This window comes from Miniopterus natalensis, chromosome 11, assembly GCF_054644295.1.
Source record: "Miniopterus natalensis isolate mMinNat1 chromosome 11, mMinNat1.hap1, whole genome shotgun sequence".
Classification (NCBI taxonomy): domain Eukaryota; kingdom Metazoa; phylum Chordata; class Mammalia; order Chiroptera; family Miniopteridae; genus Miniopterus; species Miniopterus natalensis.
Window position 1 is genome coordinate 50,591,328 of NC_142091.1, and position 26,320 is coordinate 50,617,647.

Below are 26,320 nucleotides of genomic sequence, written 5' to 3' on the forward strand. Positions count from 1 at the left end.
TTTGTTCTACAAGCCTGAGGACAGTGAGGGGGATTTACTGTCTTCACAATGAAGACAAAAACAGTGGCTTCTGGAGACAATGGAAGCTGGGTGACTCTGAATTCTTCACGTTCATAAATGTGTCCTAATTCATCTAAAATTATAATAAAACATAGACAGTGCTTTACAAATAGCAAGGATGCGTGCACTCTAAATAATTAAAAACTGCTTCTTGAAGAAATGGGTATGATAAAGTCTATCGTCAAACACTGTCTGAGCACTGCAATATGTGCCTAAAGTTACAAATGGGTCTGTACTTACTCTTCTTTCTACAAATACTTCCCGGATGCAGAGAAGGAGCCGTGTAAAAAGAGAAGAGTTACTATCTAGAAGCTGTCTCACAGCACGCTTCCTGGGGAACAAAGGAGCCTCGGCACGCTACCTCATGTGGGCTCAGGAAGCTCACAGACCCAGGTTTGAACTCTGGCTTTGCCATTTAATCTGTGTGCCCTGGGCAGGTTCCTTTTTTTTCTCCCAGCCTCAGTTTTCTCATCTATAAATTGGGACTACTGCCCCTCCTTGCAGGACTGTTAAGTGATTTTTTGAGATAATGGAGGAAGAGCTAAAGGCCAGCATGCTAGGTAAAGAACAGCTACTGTCATTTCATTATTGCGCTCATAGGTAGCAGCAATCTTGAGTCTATTACTGACCTCCTGCCGTCCCCCTTCTGGGCCTTAGCCCAGTGCTCCACCTGGGCCAGGCTGCTCTTCCTCTGGCTGTGCTTTTCATGGTTGGTCCTGGGAGGAAAGGCCCGCTGGTATCCGCCAGTCCCATTCTGCTCTCCTGGGCCATATGCGATGCCATTCTTCTCTGCCCTCTGGGGCTGTGCCTGCTGACCTCTCAGGCCACCAGGCAAATCCACGAACAAGGCATCCTCCTCGGCTGGCGAGTACGGGGACCTGGCCTTGCTCCTGTCCCTCTTGCCCTCCGCGGGGTGGGAACGGTACCGTTCTTCCTCTTGCTCCCGCCTCTCAAAGCCGAAGGAGTCCTCATGGCGGCGATGAGGACAATCCCGCGCATGTCCGGGTCCCACGCGGCCACACTCACGACAGGACTCTGCATGGTTGACCTGGGGGACTGCCTGCCGCTCCAGCTTCTCCATATCCCTGCAATGACAGCGTATATTCAGCCCGTACTAGGCAGCACAGCCGGCAGCCAAGACTCCCCAAAGAACACACTTTACACTCAAATTACCTCCAGGCCTTTGCATGGACTGTTCCCTCTGCCTGGGTCACCTTGTCATGTCTGGTCGCTCACTCTGCCTACTTAAACTTCGACTCCTTTGAGATCTGACTAAAATGTTGCCTCCTCCCAGAAGCCACCCCAGCCACACACACCCAGTCTAGATAGGAACCTTAACTGACTCCATGGTCACACTAATCACACTGGACTATAATTGCCCAAGTAGACAATGAGTTCCATGAGGCAAGAGGCCCATCTTGCCAAGCATCATATGCCCAGAACTTCTGTGCAGAGACTAGAACAGAATAGGTGCTCTATAAACACTACTGAGTGAATAAATGATACACGTAACACATTCCCATATCTTTCCCTATCTATCTGGGGCTATCCCACTTGGATTGAAGGCTCCTGAGCCCACAGTCTCTCCCACTGGCTGCTAGCACAGCCCCAATACAACGGCAGCATAATTAACATTCCTCCAAGACGTTAAGTAGAGAACAGGCACAGCAACCTCTTTATACGACCACTTATCTATCTCATTAGGAAATTGCTCAAATAGGCACCCACAAGAACACTGACCTAACAACAATTCTCTGCAGACACAGGGGAGATAAATGATTCGCCCAAGATCACACAGCTAGAAAAGAGTGGAGCTAGGGCTTAGTCCCAGGCAGACTGCAGAGCTCACATGTTTAGTCACTACTCTCTTCTGCCTGTTCATGTGCATGTCCACGGCCTACATTCGTGCAAGCCTGGAAACTGTAACGGAGAAGAGGGTGGGAGGGGTGAGAGGTCAGGGTGTGAACTGAGGCTAGAGGAAGGGCTTCTGGAGTAGAGAGAACCAGTCCTCTTTAATGGCCCATCTCCTACTGTAAGCTGTCTTTCTCCCCACCTCCTTGGGTCAGGGTCCTAGGTATGTCTGCATCCCCACTGCCTGGTACCAGGGACACAGCAGTGGCTCCACAAGCTTTGCAGACTTTAGACTGGGGAAGCAGGGGAAAGGAAAACACTCCATCCCAGAAGGATCAGAAAAATTACCAGGGATCCTTGGATAGGGCAGCCAGTCTACTTGTACTCCTGGGTAAAAACGTCCTGGCCTTGAGATCCATCACTCCTCAACTGGACAAGCCAGAGAGTTCTCCATTTCAACATGGAAGCATACAATGGAAATGCTGCTGCATTTACATCTAGGTGGCCAGACCCAGGTGTCCTTGCAACAACCTTGGAACCTCAGCTACCAGTAATTAGCACAGATTCAGGGCAAATGCAATCTAGTGTGGGAGCTCAAATTGAGTTAAAATGTCAATAAAAAGTGAAAATACCCCCCCTAATACAGGATCTTCTTCTTAGTGTATACTAACTGTTGGCCTTAACTTGGGCCTGGAGAACTGAGAAAAGCAATCTCACATCCCACTGTTCATGTGCTCATGACTTTTCCATAAAAACCCAAAGCTTTGTGGGAAACAACAACAAAAAACTTTGGACCTCCTTTTATCCATCACTAGGGGGTTTCTTTACCCCCACCCCCTATACCTTCTGGTAACGGCATTTCAATTTTCGTTTGGGGATCACCCTCCCCCACTTTCAAGTCCACGTGGTTTGGAAGCTGCTTTGAACTCTACTAGTCCCTGCCCAGCTGAGGCTCCAAAGTCCCAGCAATTGGTTCAGGGGTTGACACATGAACTTACCCAGGCCAATCAGAGTCAGCCCTGGGACACTGGTTGGAATTGGTCCTGAGCTGCTACAACTACAGGGAAAGCAGCTATTTGAAAATAAAACCAACTCCAAGGAAAGCAGAGAAAGAGATGGAGAGAAACAGAATCCTAAATATTTAGCCTGAGCTCCTAGATTGAGCCATACCGCAACCAGATATATCCCTGGGCTTTTTGGTTGTGAACCGATAAATTCTCTCTCATTTAAGCTAGTTTGAGTTTGGTCTCTGTTATTATGGTGGAAGGAATCCTATTATATCATTTTATAGTACATATTTAGATGGTGATGTCTGAGGGCCCTTCCATTCCTATAAACTCCAGCAGTAAGAATATATAGGACATATTCCGGGTTCTACATGTTTAGAAACAGCCATTCTTACTGGAAATTTATAAAGGGACAACTCTGCTCCACAATGTACACACTCAAGGTTTTTTAACCTCGTCTTTTCTTTCTTCCTTTAATCCTCCATAACCACGCCAGTGTGACCCCAAGCTGGCCTGTATCTTCTTTACTATTTCTCAGATTCAGGAAACCATCCATGGAGGATGTGCTAAGGCTGCTGCCTAGAAGCCTAAAGCTCTGGCCGCCCTCTGGGTCATGCCCTGGCTAAGAAGCTTTAACACCTGGCTACTCCAATTGTGAGGCCTAAGAAACTGCACGTCGTTATTGTTCACACCCCAAAGATAAACAGCACTTTGTCATACAAGCCAGACTATGAAACAAATATACCACTTACATGTATGACATTAGAACTGAAAGGAAAAAGGTTTCCTTCCGCTCCAGGACTGAAGGATTGTGGTACAAGGTCTCAGCGCCAACTGTAAGGTGGATTTCTCATTCTTTCCTGATCAACTATCATGTATTTACTGAGCATCTATGTACCCACTGGGATGGGCACTTGGGGGTATAAGGAAGGAATACAGAAAATAGCTCCTGCCATCAAAGCCAGATGATCCTAAAGCCCAATCTAATCATTAGTACTGTTCTCATAAACTCACTCCAAATCATGGCGTGTGCCAGGCTCTCCTAACCTTATAACTAAAAGCCTTAGTCCTTACTGTACGTGCACACATGAGGGTACACACCCATGTATATGTCAGTACTTTCTGAAAGTAAATGTGATAGGGTATGACAAATCCTTTTCTTCAGACTAACACCAGCATTTACTGCAAGACAAACCTTTAGAGGGTAGCTAAAAGAAGGATAGCCTGGCAGCGTACTAGGCCCTAAGACTTGGGGTTATGAACAACTCCCAGTCCCATGGCTGCTGAGATGAATAGAAGATGCCTTGTGCCCAAAATGTTCAGACTATGGCCACAGGTAAGAAAGGGGAGGTAATGCTCCCTACTCCCCCACCCTACCTGACTTAAACATTGAATTTACTAAGTTATAGGCTTGAAGGCAAAAACGTTTTTTGGTTTTCTCCCTGTCTCCTTGTATTCCCAAAAATTTAACACACGACTTCTCAAATCAGGACACCTGTCATCAAATAGACTTACAATGCTCGATTTAGCACAGTGATGGGAAAGAATGAAGCACCCCTCAGCTGTCAATGACCATGTCACTCAGAGAAGCTGGCCGTTCAGGGCATAGCTGTTTAGGTAAGATGAAACAGCCTTTCCTGTGCAGGTGACTGCTATCACGGTAAACACCTGGAACCAGACACGGTTCAAAACACAGGAAATTCCTGACATTTGGTGACATTCCTGACATTTGAGCCATATACGTCACTCCTCGAGCACAACACACACAGAGGGCATAGGATTTCAAGCCAGTCAGGCCTGGCCTCAAGCGCTGGCTTCACCCCAATATAAGCTGGGTGCCCTTGGGCAAGTCCCTGACCTCTCTGGTTTCAAGTTCCTCGTTTGCAAAATGGGGACACCAGCCTTCCTGGGTCGTTGGGAGGATTAAAGGAGACAATGCACAGAATAAGCACAGCACACGTATGGCACACAGTGTGCCTTCAAATTCAAATGGGTTGATTTCCAACATCTATTCTCTCCTCCTTCCTTATCCCAATTTTTTCAAAGCAACAATGTACCCAGCAAAATACTTACATTTCCTAACCTCCCTTTGGAACTGAGGGTGATCATGCAACACAGATCTAACCGATAAGACATACGAAGACTTCTTCAAGTCTTTAAAAGAAGGCACACTTAGCTGGCTTAGCTAACCCTTCCCATCCTCCTGCCTGGAATTTAGCCTCTGTACTGGAAAGCAAGGTGACAAAAATGAGAATGAAAGCCACCTGCTGAAACCTAGGTAGAAAGTAAGAGCCGGGCTCCTGACAGCATCATGGAGCTACTATGCCAGCCTAGATTCTTGTTCTGTGAACAAACTAACATCCAATTGGAGCACACCATCCGAAATTGGGCTGTTCTATGACTAACAACCAAATGCAGTTCCTAACTGCACTGGGGCTAAGCCTTTTTTTATTTATTTGCAGGGGTTGTGCCCCTCCGTTTTCAGCACATCAAAGCAAGGCTACATGTCTGCTTTGAGCAAATTTTTGTTTTCCCCTGCAAGTGGGACGAGAACACATCTCAGACCGGGGATAATTCTCTTATCCCTTTTCTTCACAAGAACTGGGAAGGTAACATCACACTAAGCAACTGTGCACTGGTTATCATTTTATTCTGACGCCAAGCCCTTTATCTCACCAGGAAATAAGGAATAATATTTCCCTCTCTATCTTACTGCTAAACACACACACATTAAAACTCATTCGAAGACTCGGGTGGGCAGAGGAATGACAACTTGTAGGGGGGCTTGGTTGGACCTCGGTCCTATTGGTGGATGCAGCCCTTCTGTCGCAATCCCCTGGAGGATCCCTGCCTGTTCACCTTACCTAAACGACCCAACTAGCAGCCTGAGAACCAGGGCCAGGCCGCTGATATTCTTGGAGAGTCTGGTCTGAGCCAGGTCACGTGGCAGAAGTCCTGGCCTGGGAACCCAGCTCAGCCTGTGACGACAGATGCCGAGTCCCGAGGACTGACCCTCAGCCTTGGGAGGACAGTGAGCTCAAAGGCCAGAACCCATCCTGGACACCGTCCACAGACTTGTACAAAAGGCTGAAGAAAAAGGGACTTGACTTCTCTAGGGAGCCCTAAGGCAGGCTTGCTCACTTGAATGAGCTCCTAGCATTTGAGGAAGAAAATGGCTGGAAGAGAAATGAAGACAGAGGTTGGTTTCTTCTTTTCCCCAGAGCTAAATAGGTCAGTCCCCCTGGGAGGGGAAAGGTATCTGGTACCTTTCATGCTCTGCTCTAAATGAACAACAGAGGGCCCACAGCTCTGAGCACACACTCCCAGTTCTCCAGGCTGCCCTCCCCTAGAGAAGAGCAAGGCTGGAGAAGAAATGAAACACCAGACTGCCAGGCTGACGTGCCTCTTGCCTCGGTGGAGTGACTATTGGCAAAGTCCCCTGTGAAGGTTTAAGGACTGAGAAACCAGACAAAGAAGAACGGAAAGCTATTCTATGTTGGCCAGTTCTCACTTCGTTTGTTCCTGCCTGAAGAATTCTTCCCTCTTCCTTCTACCTGGGCAAGTCACACTCAACCGGCCCAGCTCAACCTGAGCTGGTCTGGAGCTCTGGCACAGGTGGCACTCACTTCCCATCTCCCTAGATGGCGGTCACAGTTCTGGGTCATTCATTTTTTGTGGCCAATGCTTATCACTACTACATGCTGGGTCTACTATTACTGCATGCCACAAACTTGACATAGCCCATCTCTAAGCCCTACAAAAATCCTGCAAGGTCAGTACTGTCAAGTCCAAGAGGGTGAGGGCACTTACAAGAGTACCATTACTTACAATAAGTTATCGCTACTGGGATGGGGACAATGGCAGCAATAGCCATTGCTGACTGCGCACTTGGTAACTGCAAAACCCTGAGCCAAGCACGATACACATATGAGGGTGCTCGGCTCTGCTCCTGGGTCAGAGGAATGTTGTAGGAAGAGGCTGGGGGGGGGGGGTGAAGAGCAGGCTAAGGGGCGGTGCTGCAGGAGCCTGGGTTGTTGAACTACAGTTCACACTGCTAGAGGTTGGGCACATCCTGGCAAGGAAGGGAGTGCAATTTTCCCACAGGAAAGTCATCATCCGTGTGATCCAGAGGATTAACGATGAAACTGGAAGGGTGTAAAGAAGAAAGAGCCAATGATATTGTTAAACCAAACCCTATGGAAGCCAGAATATGTGATATGGAGTATCTACTACGTCTTAGGCATCGCACTCTGTAAGCACTTTATCCATTCATTTATTTAATACTTGCAACAACCCTAGAACTAAGAAAAGCTGAGGTTTAAAAAGCATACCTAATTTGCACAGGTGACACAGGTAGGAAGTAGTAGAGCTGGGGTATGAACCAGGTCTACCTGACCTCAGAGACTACGCTCTGGGAGGAGATACTTAAGGTATAAGAAATCAATATAATAGGAAGTAAGGGGTGAATCAGCTGGCCTGGTTATTTCACCTTCCTTTGCCCACAGTCTTAAAGTTACTTGGGCATTCATCCTGCCGCACTCTCAGGCCCAGGGTCTGGTTCTCAGCAATGGAGCATGTATCCCAGGCCTGTGACAATCAGCACGTGTGTTCCCGGGCCACAGTAATGCTTTAGGGTATAAATGCAATCTAAGCCTATTTAATCATAATGGATCTCAGAGCTTTGGATCCAACTCTGCCTCTTTCCTGCTGGACTTAATCCTGGATGACATGAGCCCAGGGCTACTGCAGCTACCTTGCCACCAGATCCTAGATCTGCCAGGGACCTCCACATGGAGTTCAAGAATGAATCCAACCCAGAGGTGGGCAGAGCCCAGAGAATGACTTATAATGATATTGCCTGAGTTGTAAACCCAGCTGTTTCTAAAGCTGTATCAATCCAGAACCTTTCAGTGCCATGAACCAATAAATTCCCCCTTCAAGGTAAATCGGTCTGCACCTTCTGTAACCTGCAATCAGGAGTCCCACTATAGCACATTCTCGCAGAAAGCACTTGCCTATATGACGAAGGATGGAAGCTTCTGGGTGAGAATCAAGGAGGGGAGGGAACAAAGCACTACTACTGGGCTCCCCACTTAACAGAGATGGCAGTTTTCCAATACAGATCACCAAATTAGAGGAGAGGCAAGGTTTAGTTCTGCCTGATGAATAATTCTAACTAACCAAATGTCTGAACATATTATTCTGAAAAAAAGGAACACTTAATAAGTCTGCATTTGCTTGGCTGGCAATTCGTCTCTCATAAAATTAAGAGGAAATGCTACACTGTCTTTCTTCTGACTCAGAAGGTAGAACAAACTGTTGTTTTTTTAAAGGAAGGAACCTTGGGGAAAACATGATTATGGGATTTTAAGAGTTTATTTAAAAAATAATAAGAACAAAGTTTAAAAGTTCAGAAGAAATCTAGGGACAATACAAAACCTTAGAGTTAATTATAAAACTTTCAGGTAGAAAAAAGTAAAATACAGGGTGGGGCAAAAGTGGGTCTACAGATGTTTGTATGGAGTATAATAAATAAATATTATATCCTGTATCTCCAAGTCTCAGCTACCAAATTAATCCTGAATGGTTAAAGGCAGACACGGTTTATCCATCATAGTGCCTCTGCCTGTGAAGCCCAATCCCATTCTCAGGTTATCTTTGATCCAGAGCCCTAGTCAGCCATGAGGAACCAACCAAAGCTGAAACACAAGAATGAACTCAGTTTCCACTGCTGGTCTCAAGAAACCAGTGTAACAGCACAAGGTGCTCTCAGAGTCCATGTTCTAACAGGACATGCCTGAGAAATGAAGGTGGGGCACAAGGTCAAGCACAGAGCCACAGTGGAATGGACCCACGCAAGTGACGACAAAGGGGGTAAAATCTAGAAAGAGCCACCACTTGTTCATTTAAAGCAAAGCAAAACAAAAACAAGCTTTCTCTTTTTCAAAGAATTAACATATAGGAGCAAAGGGCTTAAAAAATATGAGACATCAGTATCTCTACTTGGGGAAGATGACACACCTTAAATAAAGCTGAATTGTTCAACTTCTGGATTGAGTTCTGTATCTTCATCAAGAAAAATGATCTTCACCATGAAAAGGAGAACCACCTTGGATAAGAAAGACTGAAGGACCAAGATGCGGAGGAAGACGGGAGAGGCCCAGCCTCCTGTGGCTGAGCTCCAGGCCAGCAAGCAGCATTCCAGGGCCCTAAGGGAACTCAGAGATGGACTCAAGAAACCTCTCAGGTGTTCTCTGAGGAATCAAAGAGAACAGGAAAATGCCAGAATATTGGAGACTGGCAAAGAGCATTCCGATTGTCAAAAGAGGGGGAAAACAGATTCCATGAACCACAAGACTGGAGAGCCTACCACCAACTTCTGCAAGGAAGTAAGCTGCAGCCTCAACGAGGCAGACTTCAGAGCATGTAGGAAAGGAAGCATTACGAGAAAGGCAAACACTCAGTAGAAAAATGGGCAGAGGACAGGTACAGGCAATTCACTGAAGAGGAAATACAAGTGGCCAATAAACAGAAAGATCCCCATATCATGGAAACAAACATACATTAAAATAATCAGATACTATTTATCTACGCAGCAGCTCAGCAAAAAATTTAAAAACCGCATAATATCAAATACAGGCAAAGATGCAGGGAAATAAGTACTCTCACTAGTGAAACACAGCTTTCTTTAAATGGCAATTTGGTGATACTGATTAAAGTTTAAAATACACTGTATTTTGACCCAACGATCTAAAAGACTCACACATGCAGAGGCTTGTAGAAAGTTTGTCATTACAGGACTATGTATAACAGTTAAAGATGAGAGAAAAACTATCCCAAGTTTAACACATGCTGAAATACATTATGGGAGTATGAAATACCATACAACCGTCAAAACATAAAGTCGGTCCATATACACTGATATAGAACGATTATCAAGATGTGATCATTCACGCTTTTAAAAAGCACAAAAGAAACCTGTATATTTCTCTCAGTGCATATACAGGGTAAGGCAAAAGTAGGCTTAGAGTTGTCTGTATGGAAAATAATACAATTAATAAATAATAATATATAAGAATAAACTCTATGTTTTGCATACTCACAACTGTAAATCTACTTTGCCACACCTTGTATGTATATAAATGAATAAAAAATAGTTTAACAGGATACTCATTAACCTGGTAACAGTGATGACCTCAGGAAGGTGATTAAGGATATCTTTGTCTTTGACATTTTTCATTTTTTAAATAATAAAAGGTCTTCACTTATTGTAGTTAAATATATATATTTAACAAATATAAATATATAAATATAAATATAAAACAGAAAAGTAGGACACAGTGAGTATTGGGGACCAGCAAGTGCACTCGAAGATGTGTCAAACCCAAAATGTGTCATCCCTTCTCCTGGGATGAGAAAGGAGATGTCAGTGGCACTATGAATAGAGTTCATACAGGCTAATGGCAGAGCTTTCCTATCACTATCATGGGCACAACAGAAAAACTCAGACTGGATGACAATGCTTGGAGGTACAGTCAAACTTGCCCGTAATTAAGAGTTACTGATTCAGGGCCCATGTGGAAACTTCCACGATAGTCTTTGGTCCGTCCTATCCAACATATTCATTCATTCTCTCAATCTCTCACACATTCAACAGACATTTGAGAGCTTACTATGTCATCATGCAAAAGATAACAAGATGACCTCTGCCTGACGCCTACGATACTTTAAAGTTGAAGAGAAAAGTAAAAAAACAGCATGACACACACTCGACTGAGTTGTTGCGGAAGCTCTGAGGGTAGACCCTGACCCCAACCTGGCCTCTTGAAGGAGGTTACCATCTATACCAAAGGTCTGTTCACCAAAAGTGAGCATGAAGCTAGGAAATACCACTAATATCAAAAATCACATACACGTGAACTGGAAAAGGTTGACAAACTAAAACATACCAGGTGAAATCCACTTGCATTCCCTTTTGTTTTGAGGCCTTAACAAAAGAAGGCCATTATCAAAGAGGACTCTAAGCAGAGCAAGGTGTCCGGATAGTGAAGGGAGCTCGTGTCAGATGGGGACTGGCTAAGAGCACATCCTGACTTTTCCAGGGCGACCCAACCCTCTCCAAGCCTCTCTGCTTTTTCTCTCAGGGAACAAACCACAGCCAACAGATGTGGAAATTTCAAGATCCCTGATTGTACCCTTGGGTTGCCTACTGGAGGGAAGGGGCAGCTGGAAGACAGTTCTCTGGTCAGCCCCCCACAGCACGGTGGGTAGTCTGTGGCACACTGTCAGTTTGCAAGATCTTTCTTGCCCTCTCCCTCCTCCCCAATCTGGTGCCCCAAGGTGTCCCTTCCACCACACAGAAGAGAGGAAAAAAAGTAGCACACACTAAGTTCCAAGGCTGTGTATCCCAGGCAGTCATGTCCCCCTCCCAGGTCTGTGTGTTTCTCTGTTTAATGGAGAGCATGGACTGGGCCACTTCCAGGGGACCTTGCACCTGTGAGGGAATATGTATTTCCTTCTCCTCCCAGAAAAATTCATTGTTAAAAATGACTTCAAAGAGAGGGCAATGCTTAATACAAGTGAATGAATGGTGAAACTTAGGGCACTAAAGAGTTCTTATTTGGATCCCCATCCTGGTGTAGGAAGCACTCAGACAGGGACCTTCCATTGAGACTGACCTTTTCAGCGACGACCGAGACAGCACCTGCGCAGCCTGGTTCATGGCCCTGATCCAAGCGTTCATGTCCTCCAGGGTGTCAGCACTGAAGTAGTAGGTCCTCATGCCAGACTGCTCGGCCTGAGAGCCCCTGGCAGAGCTGTTATAGATGAGCGCTCGCATCCCCAAGTGCACAGCCTGTAAGATTGAGATGGAAACCCAGGACACAGAGGTTAGCACACATTTCACTTCCAGGAGCAAACCAAGGAGATACTTGGGCCATGTTCTCCCCTGTCCCAGCCTAAAAGTCCAAGTACCACCCAGTTTGTTTCCACACCTGGAAAACACCACAGCTGCATTCCCCTCTCTTAGAGCAATTAGGCCCAGGGACAGCTGTGTCTGCTCCCCTACAGGGAAGCCATGCAGGTGTCACCTGCTTCTGACTTACCTTACTCACGCATGGGGAGGTACACACATCCAAGGCTTACGTGAGAAAGACTTTAAATAAACCCTCATTCCCTGGCAGCAGACTCTCGGGAATCCCTGTTTTGGTTCTTCTGAAGCACACAATTACTGGAACTGAGTCAAAAATTAGCTGCAACAGCAGGCAGCTGCAGATAGTCACTGTGCTTTACAGCTCGGGCATGAAATGTGCTGTGTGCCAATCAAAGAGGCTGCTGTTTTGTCTCTCCTGAGAGGCGCTACAAAGTTGAACAGAGCTAACATTTGACTGAAAATCCCCAGGCACCTACTATGTGCTAGGAAGCCTCAGGGTGCTTGCAAAGAGCCTGTGAGGAGGCACTAAGAAGCACTGGGGGGTAGTTTCCAAACAAGAGGCAACACCAGTTGCTTCCCTTGTGCTCTGATAAGCAGGGACCTGTCTTAAATTTGCAAGGAAGAGCCTAACCAAATCTACATAGGAAGATGGTGTTAAAAAAAAAAAAAAAAAAAAAAGGCAGGGGGTGCAGATTTACTGAATAACTGCTATGTGTCTCTTGAGTACTTCCAAGAGTTTAATCTCAATTTTTTTGTTGTTAATCCTCACATGAGGATATTTTTTCCATTGCTTTCTTGCTTTTCAGAGAGTAGAAAGGAGGGAGGAAGGGGGAGCAAGAGACATACACATCGATGTGAGAGAGACACATTGACTGGTTGCTTCCTGCATATGCCCTGACCGGGAACAGAACTCACAGCCCTTCAGTGTGTAGGCCGATGCTCTAACCACTGAGTAACACCGGCCAAGGCAGAGATTAATCTCATTTTAAACTCAACAGAAGTAGGGACAGAATCTCTGTTTTACAGATGTGGCAAATGAAGGTCTGAGATGTTAAGTAACTTCCCCAGATTTCGATATCCAGTGACAGATTATTTACAGCACTTATAATTACCTGCCATTATACATTATATATTTTAGAATATAAGCTCCATGAAAGCAGGGACTTTGTGTATTTTGTTCACTGCTGTATCTCCAGGAACAATGCCTGGCATATAGTAAGTGCTCAATAAATATTTGAGCCCAGGGTGCCCACTCTCTGGCCCCTAAAAGGGACAATCCAAGGAAAGAGATGCTGCAACCCAAAGGGAAAGGGTACCCTTTCATCCTTAGGAAACCACAGCCCTTTCTGGAGAACCAGCTGACCACCACCAGATCTGTCAACAATAGCTGTTCTCTGCTCTCAGATCCTGAGAGTCTCCCCTAAAGGTCCCCCTGCAAACACATGCATGCCATCTGTCCCCCAGACAAAAGATTTAGGGAACACTCTTAGTGAAGTCTAAGAAAAAAAAATGTTGAAGAATCTACAACACATAAAAGATGTTTTCCAAGAATCTATTTTCACAACTCCCAATAAAGAGTTAAGATGAGATGTAAATAGTTATGATCAGTTACTTTGAGAATATTCCAAATGCTGTCCCCCAAAATGACAGACAACATCATTGACCTGACTGCTTGCCCAACAGCGACACTTGGCCCTAGAAAGGAAGGTTTTCTCAGGGAGACTTTCAGGCTGCAAAAGACCAGTCTGAAACGCATTAAACAAAATGTTTTCAGAGCCAACAATAAGCAGGAGAGACTCCTGAACTACTAAATAGAAGAGCATTGCTAAAATGAAACAATGAGCATTAAGGCAAGTCACCTCCCACCTCTGACAATGTGTGCAGGAGGTAACCGAAATAAGAGGGAGGGAGAGAAAGAAATTGTCTTCCCGCCCTATAATTCAACTCAAAGAGGATGGAGCGCAGGTCTAGATTCTGTCTCCATCACCTTCCATATTTGTGACTTTGGGCAAGTTTCTTCAGTGCTCTGATCCTTGTGTTCCTGACCTATAAAATGAAGCTAATAGCCCGGCCGGGCGTGGCTCAGCAGTTGAGCATCGACCTAGGACCCAGGAGATGGCGGTTCAACTCCCGATCAAGGCACAGGCCCAGGTTTCGGGCTCAGTCCCCAGCAGGGGGCGTGCAGGAGGCAGTCGATCAATGACTCTCATCATTGATGTTTCTCTCTCTCCCTCTCCCTTCCTCTCTCTGAAATCAATAAAGACATATTTTTTAAAAAATAAATGAAGTTAATAATATTGACCTCACAGGCTCCCCACAAGTATTCAATGATAACATGGATTAAAGTACTCAAATCAGAAAAGGCAACACTGTATTATGCAACATGATGAGGGAGAGGATCCAAGAATCAAACCACAATTCTGGAGTCACGGGGATAGTGACAGTCCAGGGAAAGACAACAGCTCACACCTGTCGATGACCAGCCAAAGCATCAGCTCAGGAAGGTAAGGTGAGAAAAATGAGACCTGACTTTCCAACCACCACAATGGACCCCAGATCAAGACGCTGATACAGATGACCACTTGCCAATGATACCATGGAAACTGCACATCAACACTTTCCCTTAACCCTCCCAAAGAACTGAAGGTGTCTTATCATGTGCTTTCCATGGTCCTTTAACTATCTGGCTGGAAAAATTGACTTCTGTTCAACCTCTGCTTTAGTACCTACTGCCTAGTACTCCTATTGTACCCCAACATGGAAATAGCCAAGCTGTATAAGTAGTGTAGGCAGGCGCCCTTACAGCAGATTGAAACGCATGTCACTGCCTTCTATTCTGAGAGGTGTTTCCCCGTGGCAACTGGTACCAGCAGCCACTTGCTTCAGTGAGACTTCTCCTCCAACTGCCAATAATGTGGACATTCAACCCATCCTACCCTCACCATCCCCAGGGATCCAAGAAATATCAGCAGTGGAGGAACTGTGGAGGCCACTGAAGGAGAGGACCTCAAGATTCCCAAGTTTGGGCCTGATCACCACCTTTCTGGAGCCTCCACCCCTGGTGGTGAAGATGCCAGAGGCTGCCAAAGGCTGGCCATCAATTATCATGCTCCCACTCACTCCAAATTGCATGGCAACGAAGGAAATACAAAAGGGGTTTTACTGGTAAAGGGATTTCCCTAGGAATCTTCAATGATCCAGAAAAGAAACCAAATTTGATTCTTATTGCTTTTCAGCAAGATAAACAAAATAGACAAACCTGAAAATCTCTTCAACAGGCAGGCCCCCTAACCCTCAAAGTAAGTTTTTTTTTTTTTTAATACGTTTTTGTTGATTTTAGAGAAAGAGAAACAGAAACATCGATGAGAGAGGGACATCGATTGGCTGCCTCCTGCATGCCCCACACTGGGGATCGAGCTCGAAACCTGGGCATATGTCCCGACCAGGAATTGAACTGGTGACCTCTTGGTACATGGGCAGATGTTCAACCACTGAGCCACACTAGCTGGGCTCAATGTAAGTTTTCATAACATAACTGATATAAATCAGTTATGAGGGACCATCATTTGCACTAAGTAACTGATGGCCGATTACAATGATAAGAAAGCATAAGAAGGGTTGTGTCCAACTTGCAATCATAGGACTAGAAGAGAGAGGAAAAACAAGGTCTAAATATTTGAGCAAGGCTGGGGAGCTCAAAAGCTCAGATACAAATTAAAGATGTGATATTATTCTTGTGTAAAGAATTTATAACTTTGTTAACATGAGTCTGAAATTCTCCAGTTTAACTTCTCCCCCCCCCCCCAAAAAAAATAACTGCTTTTATAAAGCCTTTTTTGGGAACACAGTTTCATAGGATGGAATTTGAGCCCTAGAAGAGAGGAAGCTATACCTTAAAGGAATACTTGCGACTTATGCGGTCCTCAGGGCCCACAGGCGATATGACGTAGCTGGGCAGAGGGATGCTCCCAAGGACCACTTCTTCTCGGCTGTCTTTGAATGGAAAAACACATCAGAATAACCTTCTGTGGCACCTTCCCTGGGCTGGTCCATCCCACTGCCCTAGTTCAGGGCTCCTTATCTCTCCCCGGGATGACTGCATTCACTGATGGTCCATTCAGCTGTCCCCCAGGGACCTCTGTGCTAATGCTGGAGCTACACAGGTGAATCAGACGGGGCCCTCTCCCCAAGGGCTAAAACAGACAGGTAAACACACTCAACTCAACCTGCTAAAACCTGAAATACGACAGTATACCAAGTGTTGCAAGAACACAAAGGCAGGGCTGACACAGTCTAGGGAAGTCAAGAAGGCTTCAGAAAGTGATATTTAGAGTGTTTTCAAGGATGGGGAAGGGCACCTGGGTGGACCAAACCTCACAGGCAAAGTTAGAGCGTGTGTGAAATGTCCTACTTTCCAACTCTATTCCCATTCTCCTCCAAATCATCTTTCACCAGAGGCCACTTCCTGACGACAGTAGTCCTGTGACTCTCCTACTCAGCAGCACTTTGGAAACATACTGCCCACTGGACACAGAATGAAGCCCAACCTCCTCTGGCTGGTGTCACAGTCCTATTGCCTTTTGGCCTTAACCCACCTCCTGAGCCTCATCTCCCAGTGCAGCCTCCATGGGAGACTCACTTTGGCCTCACAGATCTGTCACTCCACTTTCTTCTGCTTCTAGTACTTTTACTAAAGTTACTTCCTCTGCGAGTAATGTCCACTCCCTGCCCCCCCCACACAAGCAAAGCAGTACCTATCCTTAAAAGCCCAAATCAAATCCCTTCTCTTCTAAGAAGCCTCCCCAAATGCTCCAATATGCAATTAACTTCTTACCCCCCCTAAACTGCCTAAGCGCTTCAGATGTCTTCTAAAGCACCTACCAGTCTAGTCTTGTCCTAAAATAAGCTATTTCTTCCTCCATATTTTAAGACTTAAATTCCTCCTCACCATTGCACAGCCTAACTACGTACTGAGGCTCTATCAATGTTCACATGGCTAACTCAATCCACCAGTTGTCCATCCAATATCACAGTGGATAAATCCAGATAACAGGTTACAAAATACAATGATTCACCTATATGTCCCACCTCTACAGATTACGTCAAAGGTGTGCCGATGCCCTAAGTGGTGCAGAAGCTCACACAACTCCAGATCTTGAGACCCTAAGTAGTAGCAAAGCAGATCCTGTTTATTTTAACTCAATAAATGGAATTTCCAGTGCTGGGACTTGTAAACATGACATCACCAACCATCCATATATGGAAAAATGAACACTTCGGCAGGTCAACAGGTTATTAATGAGCTCACTCACCGACTCTGAGCACCAGCTGCATCACCCACCACCCCTCGAGCCCCTGGTGGCCCGAGCCCCAGCTCACCTTTATAGTAAAACAAGCAATAATCAGCAAGCACGAACCATCTCCTTTTCCACAGCCTCATCCCAGAGCTGTCCTGCAAAGCAAAAAAACAAATCAGGGCGATGTCTGAGCATGCTGTTCCCCCCCCCCCCCAAACTTAACTTGCCCATATGCACTCTCTCTTCCAATAAATTAATGAATTTTTATCACAGAGACATTCTTTCACTAGGAAATTAAATTTTAGATTCAATGGTGATTGATCCCCAGGAAGATTTTTTTTTTTTCTGGAAACATTACTATATTATAAGCATCCATCTTTTAGAAAGAAACATATAGGTTCAAAAATATAAATATAGTTCTTCCTTTAAAAATGAAATCAGTTTTTAAGAAAAAGTTTTGTTTAAGTAAATGCCATTCTATAAAATGCCTTCACTTGTGCTGATGAGAAAACTGATTTACATAGTATGAAACAAAGAGTTTAAGTTAGCTAACTAATCAATGAAGCAAAGTTCTCATTTGATTAAGTTCACTTCTTTACCATAAGAGATTGATTTTGTCTCTACCATAAGACACTGTACTTCCCTTCCATTCAACGTGGAGCGACTTGGATTTGTGTGTTTTTCAGATACTATGATACGTGAGAGAATGTGCTGGGTGAGGATATGACATGTGAGGCATGTGTCTATTTGTGCTCCTCCTGCTGCCCCCCCACAGACCATCAGTTCCTCAGGGGCAGGAACTACATGTTATTCACGTCCTATATCTGCTGTGAGAACATGGCAGATACCTGGTGAATGAATGGAGGAGAGGAAGGAGGCGAGAGGGACATGGTCTCTGGCCCTGGGAGCTCACAGCCTATCCATGGCCAGAGGACCAGAGGCAGAGCAATTGATGAAGAAGACGGAGATGAAGGATGGCCTCGGGGAGACACAGGCGACAGGGCTTCCTGACCAGATGGATGTGGGAGGGGGGGGGAGCTGGTGATGGTGCTTGAGGGTTCTAACCTGAGATCCAGAAAAGCAGACTGGGGGTAAAAGAGGTGAGAGGTGAGGAGACAACGAGCTGAGTTTGGCTGATGTGGAACCTGAGGTGCTAGGGAGCTAGATATGTGTGGTGGACTGGGGAAGAGGGAAAAAAGGGATTTTTCGGCCCAACAACAAAGACTCTTTAACATCCGGAAGGCAAGTGCTGGCAGTAGGGCTGGATTCCTGTTAGCCCACCCACACTAGCGTCTGGGCCCCAGGGTGGCAAATGGCACCAAGGGCCAAAGTGGTCAAGTAGGTTTCGGGAGGGATGCTGTAGCCATTGAGTGGACAATCCATTCATAAAAATGAACAGCAAATCGCTCAGCACGGTGGGCGAGATCTACCTGCTTCACACAAACTCAGGAACAGAAAGAACCCTCTAATAAGGGTTCCGTCCCCAGCTCCCAGGGGAGCCAGGGTAAGGAAAGGCATCCTCCCTCCCCACCCTCCCTCCTCAACCTGCTCACCTGCTTATGCAGCCAGCCCCTCACCACCACGGGAACATTGAGGTTCCTCCGAATGGCCTGGTCCCTCTTCCCAAAACTGTGGACTTTGTTGCTGGACTTTATGATCTAGGAAAAAACAGACTTGAACTCTAGCAGCAGGGAGGATTCAGGGAGGCACAAAAAAGCACTCATATGATGGGAGGGCTGCAGGCTCCCTCTGCCTTTCTCTAAGTGCCAGGCCTCCGATCAAAAGAACAGTGAGGAGACATGGAACAGGCACGCACATGGCCACAGCATTCTAATTAAAAGGCCAGTCCAAGGCCTGGCAAGCTTCCCATCTGGGTCACAGAGGAAAAAATTTAAAGGGATATTTCAATCAACTTTCATCAGCAGCTGTTGGCCCCAACATGTCCTACAGCTTCCTGGAACAAAGCTACTTTTTGGTCACAGACTTTGCCAGTGACCAGATATGTCTCCCTCCTAGCTGGGTTAGGTCCCCAGCATTGTCTCCTCTTTAATGCTGGCTCTTTTCCCTGCCCTTCAGTCAGTGCTCCCATATCTTGAGCCCAGAAACCTATGGGCTCTTTTCAAGGGCACCCTTCCTCAGGCCCATCTGTCACAGATTTCTCCAGGCCGTCTCCAGCACACATGTGTCCTCTCCAAGATATGCCTGGAAAATGAGGAATGCATCCAAGGGCCTAGATGCCAGTCCCAGTTCTGTCAGCAACCACCTGTTTTCTTGGACAAGTGGCATACCCCCAACTGGCCTCGATTTCCCTATCTATCATTGTGGGAGTATACTTCTCGCATGTCTCCTTTGCAAAACTAGGGTGAAGGTCAAATGGGCTTCTGATTACAAAGAGGGGACAGAAGGTAGGAGCAGCCAGGAGCTCACCCTGGGGCCAGGCTTGGCCTCCACGGTGGAAGTGGTCCCAGTCGTGGATGTTTCGCTGACCATGCTGGAAGGTCTTTGGTTTCTCTCTTGCTTCAACATATGTGGATTTGGCCTGTGGGGAGATGTAGGAGAATCTAGTGAATAAGTGCCAGACTGCAGTAGGAAGTGGAATCTCAGATTTATTCCTGGTTAGAACTGGTTGATGGGCCTTAGATAACCTAGGACCAACCTTTTGGAGACCACTTGACTCCAGATTACAGACTGAGGGCCATCACGCTCAGCCTCCCCATGTGCATCAGGGAATCCAGAGGATGACAGATGGGCACATCTCCATATCCTGACACCCCACAAAGGGGCCATGGCAGGCATCCCTGCCTGCTGTCCTAAGGTCCCCACATTTACTCTCTTACTCTTGTGTCTATGGCAACTGCCCCATGACATGGGCACACACAGTGGGCACTCCACTCTTCACAGCAAGAGCAATCCATACCCCTTACACACACACACCCCTTCAATTCCCTGGCTCACAAAAGCTGCTGCTTATAATTAGTAACAAGAAATCACTTGCGCACACATCCACACCCCCAGATACACACAGAGACTCGCTTACATAAACGCCAGTAGGGCCTGCCTCCCAAAATAGACTACTCAACAAAGAGTCCTATTCTGGGAACACTCCAGTTGCCCCAAAATAGAGCCACAGGAGATATTAACCCCTTGTGCCATGCCTGGAGAGCAGGAAAAATGAAGCATGCCAGTGAGGGTCCCCTGGGTGCACCCCTATCAGCATCCAGTGACACCATTTGTCCCACGGAGAAGCTCCACTTGCCCTGGGACAGCCAGCATTTTGGGAACATACTGGTCCAACACTCAACAGACACTGTAGAGAACCCTTCTCACCTGCCTCCACAGAGCCCCAGCATTTGCAAGAGTTTTTCAAAGCAGTGTGGTGGCAAATGCCTCCACGAAAATTCAATACTATCCTTGAATGGCTCGGGGCTGATTCCCAGATGCTGCTAACTCCAGGATCAGTGAGCCTTCCTAAAAGCAGAAGTCTCAGGAGGTGGCTGGGTTTTGTCCACTGCTCTGCCAGGCAACAGGATCCAGGAGGCTGCAAAACTGAGGCTCTTTGCCTGAGGAGTGGAGAAAATCTGACCTGGAGCCCTGGGCCAGGACCCCACAGAGATGGAGATGGAGGATCCAGGCAGGACACGGCTGAGGAAGAAGTGTTCTGATGGCCTTTCTCCAGCGTCACTTTTACAGAGGTGCGACTAGGGAAAATCCTAGTTTCTACCTTGGAGATAAAATATGCCGCTTCCTTGAAAAACCACTGCTGCTCAAAGGATAAGTGATCCTTCCCACGCCCCGAGCCAGAGCCCCGGTATTCTGCAGCATTAGGGAGCTTCTTCACAGAAGGACCACTTCAGTGGGCACCAGCTTCCCAAGGGGCTGGGTTCTGCCGGATGCCTGGCAACTGGAGGTGCAAGTCCCTTCAGGCAGAAGGATCACTGGCTCCTTATCAGCTCAAGCGCTCCCTCTAGATTCCCCGCCCCCCGCCTCCATCCCAGCCAGACTTTTGTTACTGCTCCCCACTCAGAGAATGTCACCACACTCAGCCTGCTCACTGTTGGCAGAGACTGTGCGCAGCAGAGATCCTCGCCGACGGGGGTGGGAAGGGGCTCTGAGAGGCTGCCTTGTCCAGGCCCTGCTTCCAGGAAGAACTATGTCCCAAAGGCCTTCCTGGAACCTGGTCTTGCCTGACTTTTCAAATTTCTGAGGTGTGAGATAAGAAGAAATCTCAGGTCACCTCAGTTATGGCAGCTATACTCTGAGCTAAAATTCAGAACATAAAGTCCAACGATGTTTGAGATTTTATCAAGTTTAATTTGCTCCCATTTAAGACTTATTTAAGGCATATATAGAATATTTGAGATATATAAGAAAAAAGCTGAACAAAAAAAAATCACCATATTCCCACGACCCAAAGGAAAATCATTTTTAACAACCGGTATATTTATTTTCCTTTGTTTTTAGTGGAGGGTGTTTTGTTTTTATATAACTGTGAGCATACTATGTTTATGGTTTTGCATCTTAAGAAAACTTATTATAACCATTTTCCCCATTCCTTTAAACTTATCCCCCTGCATTCCAACGCCCTGTCTCCTCCCCACACCAGCTTCTGAAATGCTGGCTGGCCAGGGAACTCCCAGACCAATAGTATAGGAAAAAAGATGACTGCCCTGCAGCCCTGGGTGAGTGAGGAAACAGGGTACAACGACCACTTAGGGAGCCAGCTGTGAGCATATTTCAGCTGGAGGAGGACTGGTTGTGGCTCCAACACTGACCATCAGTGAGGGATGGGGCCGGGCACATGAAGACAGCTCCATTCTCCGTGACTACAGAGGCCTCTGCTAAGCCACACCCAGAGAAAGCTGGCTTCTTAGGAAATATGACTGAAGTCCAAACTAAATCCTCCTGCAGGGAGGGGATCCTGTTGTCTCTACAAACAAGGAGCATGTCTTCACCAGGGCTCACATGGGCAGGGACAGCTCCCAACTGAAGCAACAGACTCAACCATTACCTGGTCGCCCCCCGGCCTGGCTCTCTCACAGAACAAGGTGCGCACAGCCACCCACTCGGCTGAGTAACAAGATCTGTCTTCAGAGGATGTGCCTCTGAATCTCCTCAACGTGGGTAATGAGCCTATAGGTGCTCCGTGGGTGACTGCGACTTCTGGAAATAACTGCAAGTTATCCACAATTACAACTAACACTAAAAATTAATTAATTAATTAATTAATTAATTTAATTAAAAAGTGGTGGCCATGCTTGGGACACCATCTGGTATCCAAAAATGAGAATATAAAAAAAGTCTCAAAAATGATTTTCTCACCTGGCCGGAAAGCTAGCTCTCATGGAAACTTCTAGAGGTTTCTCACCACACCGTTTTAAGCAACGGGAATATCAATGGTACCTGTGTGAAGCCTCCTGAGGAGACAACACTGAAGGGATCATCACTCATGGGGATGCGCACCTTCTGGTACATTTGCTTCAGCCAGTTACACATTAGGGTGTGTCCCCACTTCAGAGCCTGGAGGGGCAGACACTATTTGTCCTCAACTCCTCAGACCAGGTTTTACCCAAGAACCCTTCCCCAGAGAAGTGCATGTGGCTCTGAGCTGAGCAGCGGGGAAGATGGTTCAGTTCCCAACAGCCTGTCCTCAAGCAGTTGAGTCACACAGATCCCAGGACAGGAACAAAACCCCTGCACATGCTATGGGAAGGCCTGCTCTCCATGTCATTAAATAAACTCTATTAACATAAAAGCCTATTTGCTAGGTTTCTGTGCCATCTGGATTCCCAAAGTACAGTGGGATGATTTGAACAAAGACTTTTTCCTTGACTTGTGCTATATGAATGCTGATTATTTTGCTGGAAGGGTGTGGGCTCAAGCTCAAAACAGTGAACTGGAGTTGTAACTCAATTGCCTCCCATTTGAAAGGAACAAACGAAGTTAGGACCAGAGAAAAATCAGTCTGGAGAAGCTCAACAGGAAAATGGCTTCATTTTACTCTGAATTTCCTCAAGGACGTGTCAGGTGAGCCTGGGTAGGAAGTTTCTTTCTCTGTTCTTCCATTTCTGTCCGTAAAAGGAGCTGCTTCTGCTTCCTGCATACCAAGGGGCCAATGCATATAACACTGACAGAAAGAGTAAGAAAGGGAGGTTATAATTCAGAAGTCATTTCTTTCTGTTGAGTCTGAACTTAGATGAGTTTGGTTAATGGATTGGATCCTCAGCTGCCTCACAGTCAACACTGTGAACAGCAGCAGACTGAAATGGGACCACAATAGGTAGGTCGCCAAGCCAGTGTAACCAACCCTTAGGGACAGGTACACAAGGTCAAGCAAGCAGAGAGACTGGGATGTACTTGTCCAGCACCTACTATGTGCCAGGCATTTTGCCCACATTATCTCACTTAACCTGCAAAGCCAGTTTTCCCATCTCCTTTTAATAGAGAAGGAAACTGAGGCTCAGAGAGATTCACGACTTGCCCAAAACAGAAGTTAGACTCCGAAAATCTGGGCTCTGCCACAGAGACCTCAGCCCACAGCAAGTCCCCTAGTATGAGAGAGGCAGGCTTTTGTTCTTCTCAGCCAAGACTAACCCCAAACCAAGAGGGTTCTAGGGTGCTAGAAAGACCATGAGCCCAGAATAACCAGGTCTCGACAGAGCTCTGCAGCTTACTGGCTCCTCCACAAGTCACATCGCTTCCCTGGGCCTCAGTTTCCGTTACTGCAGAATGGGATGAAAACCACTCTGCTCTCATAAGGCGGTTGTGTGGATTGAAACAATACCTAGAAAACCACAAAGCACCCCACTAAATGAAAAGCAGCTGTGACTATCACCAGTGGAGACCCCAGAATTTAAATCTCAGGTACCTTATTTTTATTTCCAAGGCACTTCTCTCTAGAAAGCTCAAGATGCCAAACAATTAACTTCTAAACAACAATAATTTCCTATAAACACCCCTATAAGCACTTCATCTGCGGCTTCTTTAAAGTATAGTAACCCCGTGGCTGAGGCATGGGGCTCCCACCCTTTCCCCAGGGGAATAATAATGTCAGAAGTCTTCAAGGCAAGGGTAGGAGGTTAGAGAGCTATGGGGAATCAGGGCTCTCTCACTGAGAAAACATCATGAGATGATACCTATATTCCATTAATCCCTGAGGAAAAGGCCCCCAAATTCATGTTCTGTCCTCAAGGATCCTACACAGAGAACTCAGCTAAAACTACTGCTATGAAAGGAAGTACATTAAAAAACAACCAGCAAATTTTTTAAGACGCTGACACCCACCATCTAAGGGGTACGGAAAAGCAATGCACAAGGAAAAGCAAGAATAAAAGAAAGTTCTTGTCCCAAATGGCAGACATCTCCACACCCCTCTTCCCGGAGAAAGAGACACACACAGACAGACCGCCAACGCTCACTGTACACGCCCCACACCTCCGGGAGGCTGGCTGACACGGGTTTTCATTCAGCAACTATGGCCTCATTACTCAACTATGGCTCTCTGTGTTCTTCCCCTTCCCCCACAATCCTCTCCGGAACACAAGCTCCATTTCTCCACGCCACCCCACCCGGGGAGCTGGAAACCAGCCCAAACAGCACCCCTCAGCTGGCATGAAAATAATCCAGTGAGCTCGCGAGCTCCCCTCCTGCACCCCCAAGCCCCAGCACTGCCCTGAACTCCGCATGAGTCCCGCTCTGCCAAATGACCCTGGCCAAGCTCTTTGCTGTCCAGGGTGCATGTCTCTATCTGTGCCAGGGAAAACTAGACCTTGACCTCTGCTTTTCCTCCCACCTCTGCTATGCTGTTGCAGAGATGCTACAATTCTAAAAGCCTTTAGGAGCCCTCTTCTAGCCTACCTGCTCCTCCTGGCTTAGCAGGCAGCCACTTCTCTCACTAGAAAACAGCCTTTTCTAATGGAGATCTGGGCACACCCCAGACTGGGGGAGGTAAAAGAAGAGGACCAGGGAAGTCACAGGAGGAAACAAAATGACTGTTTGCAAGCGGCAGCTTCCCTTCCACACACAGCGAGGCTGCAGCATTGTCACCCAGCGATACAAAGCCAGACACTTTATGGCTGTGTGGCAGTGACTGCATCCCCTGTGCCAATGCCCTTTGCAACATCAACATCAACAGCAAAGCCAGCACCCGGGTGTCTGGATGAACTAAGGACACTATCACCACCTCTTCCCCTACCTGTGACTGTCACCAATGCCGTCTCCTAGGCCAAGAAGGAAAACTGAACAGTACAAGTTTCTGTATCTGCCAGGTATTTCCATTTTTCCTCATTTTTTCTGCTGCCATGGCAACCAAATGCAACAGGCAAAGCTAGCCCAAGACTGTCAGTCTGGAGAGATAAGGTACTGGCTATATAGCCAGAGAGCAACACGTCAGCATCAGCCTTGGCCTCGCAGCCCAGGGCTCAGCTGATGAGCAACAGGACAGACTCCTTCTCCCGCTCAGTTGTATTACACGCCACCCCATCCTGTGCCCTTAATCTCTCACTATCAGGTTTTACCCATTTGTAACTGCAGGAGGGAAGAGAGACAGCCATCTCCAGGCAGCAGGAGCTATCCCACCCCCAGGCCCATAATCGGCATCCACCTTGGGGAGCCTGCCCTGAAGCCTGCAAAATTAACCGCCATAGAAGTCAAAGGTAAGGAAGGTAATTCTTACCTTAAGCAAGATAATAGTTTTTTAAGTGTTATCCTCCCAACACCACTCATAACATTCCAGGCGATTCCAACTTGTAGTTCTTTTCCAAACGATCCAATGAGAAAACAGAGGGCTGCTCAGACCCCAAGGGAAGAAGCAAGCTAAACTCACTAGGATGCCTGGAGAGACAGGCTAGGCCGGGGTCCTCTGCCTGTTAGGAAACTCGAAGGCGATCTTGGGTGCCTTGCAGCTGGCTTCTCTGAGCACAACAGCAGGCATCTGAACTTCCAGAGCGCATACTCTCTCAACTAGGCCCCACCTCACCATCAAGTGCACGACAGAGCCTGGGGATCAGTGTACATAGTCTGCTGTCAGTCAGCTGCTAGCGTCAAGGCTCCAGAATGCTTCTCTCCTCTTCACCGAGAGCTGCAGAGGCGTCTGTCACCGGCTTCCTAGGCAGACCAGCACCGAAGAGAAAATGCTCCTATGCATAGCACCAAAACCACAGCCTGGAAGTTCCTTG

At 46.7% G+C, this 26,320-nt stretch overlaps 1 protein-coding gene across 1 annotated transcript in view; it reads right to left on the reverse strand.

Moving 5' to 3' along the window:
- The window catches only part of PLEKHA7 (pleckstrin homology domain containing A7), a 75,656-nt gene that overhangs the window by 43,363 nt on the left and 5,973 nt on the right, over positions 1 to 26,320 (reverse strand). The window contains exons 2-7 of the mRNA XM_016225165.2: positions 19,575 to 19,686; positions 18,701 to 18,805; positions 17,230 to 17,302; positions 15,743 to 15,843; positions 11,597 to 11,772; positions 690 to 1,145 (exon numbers count right to left, since the gene is read on the reverse strand). Of these exons, the coding sequence (XP_016080651.2) occupies positions 690 to 1,145; positions 11,597 to 11,772; positions 15,743 to 15,843; positions 17,230 to 17,302; positions 18,701 to 18,805; positions 19,575 to 19,673 (1,010 nt within the window). The 5' untranslated portion in view covers positions 19,674 to 19,686. The remainder of the gene's footprint in view (positions 1 to 689; positions 1,146 to 11,596; positions 11,773 to 15,742; positions 15,844 to 17,229; positions 17,303 to 18,700; positions 18,806 to 19,574; positions 19,687 to 26,320) is intronic.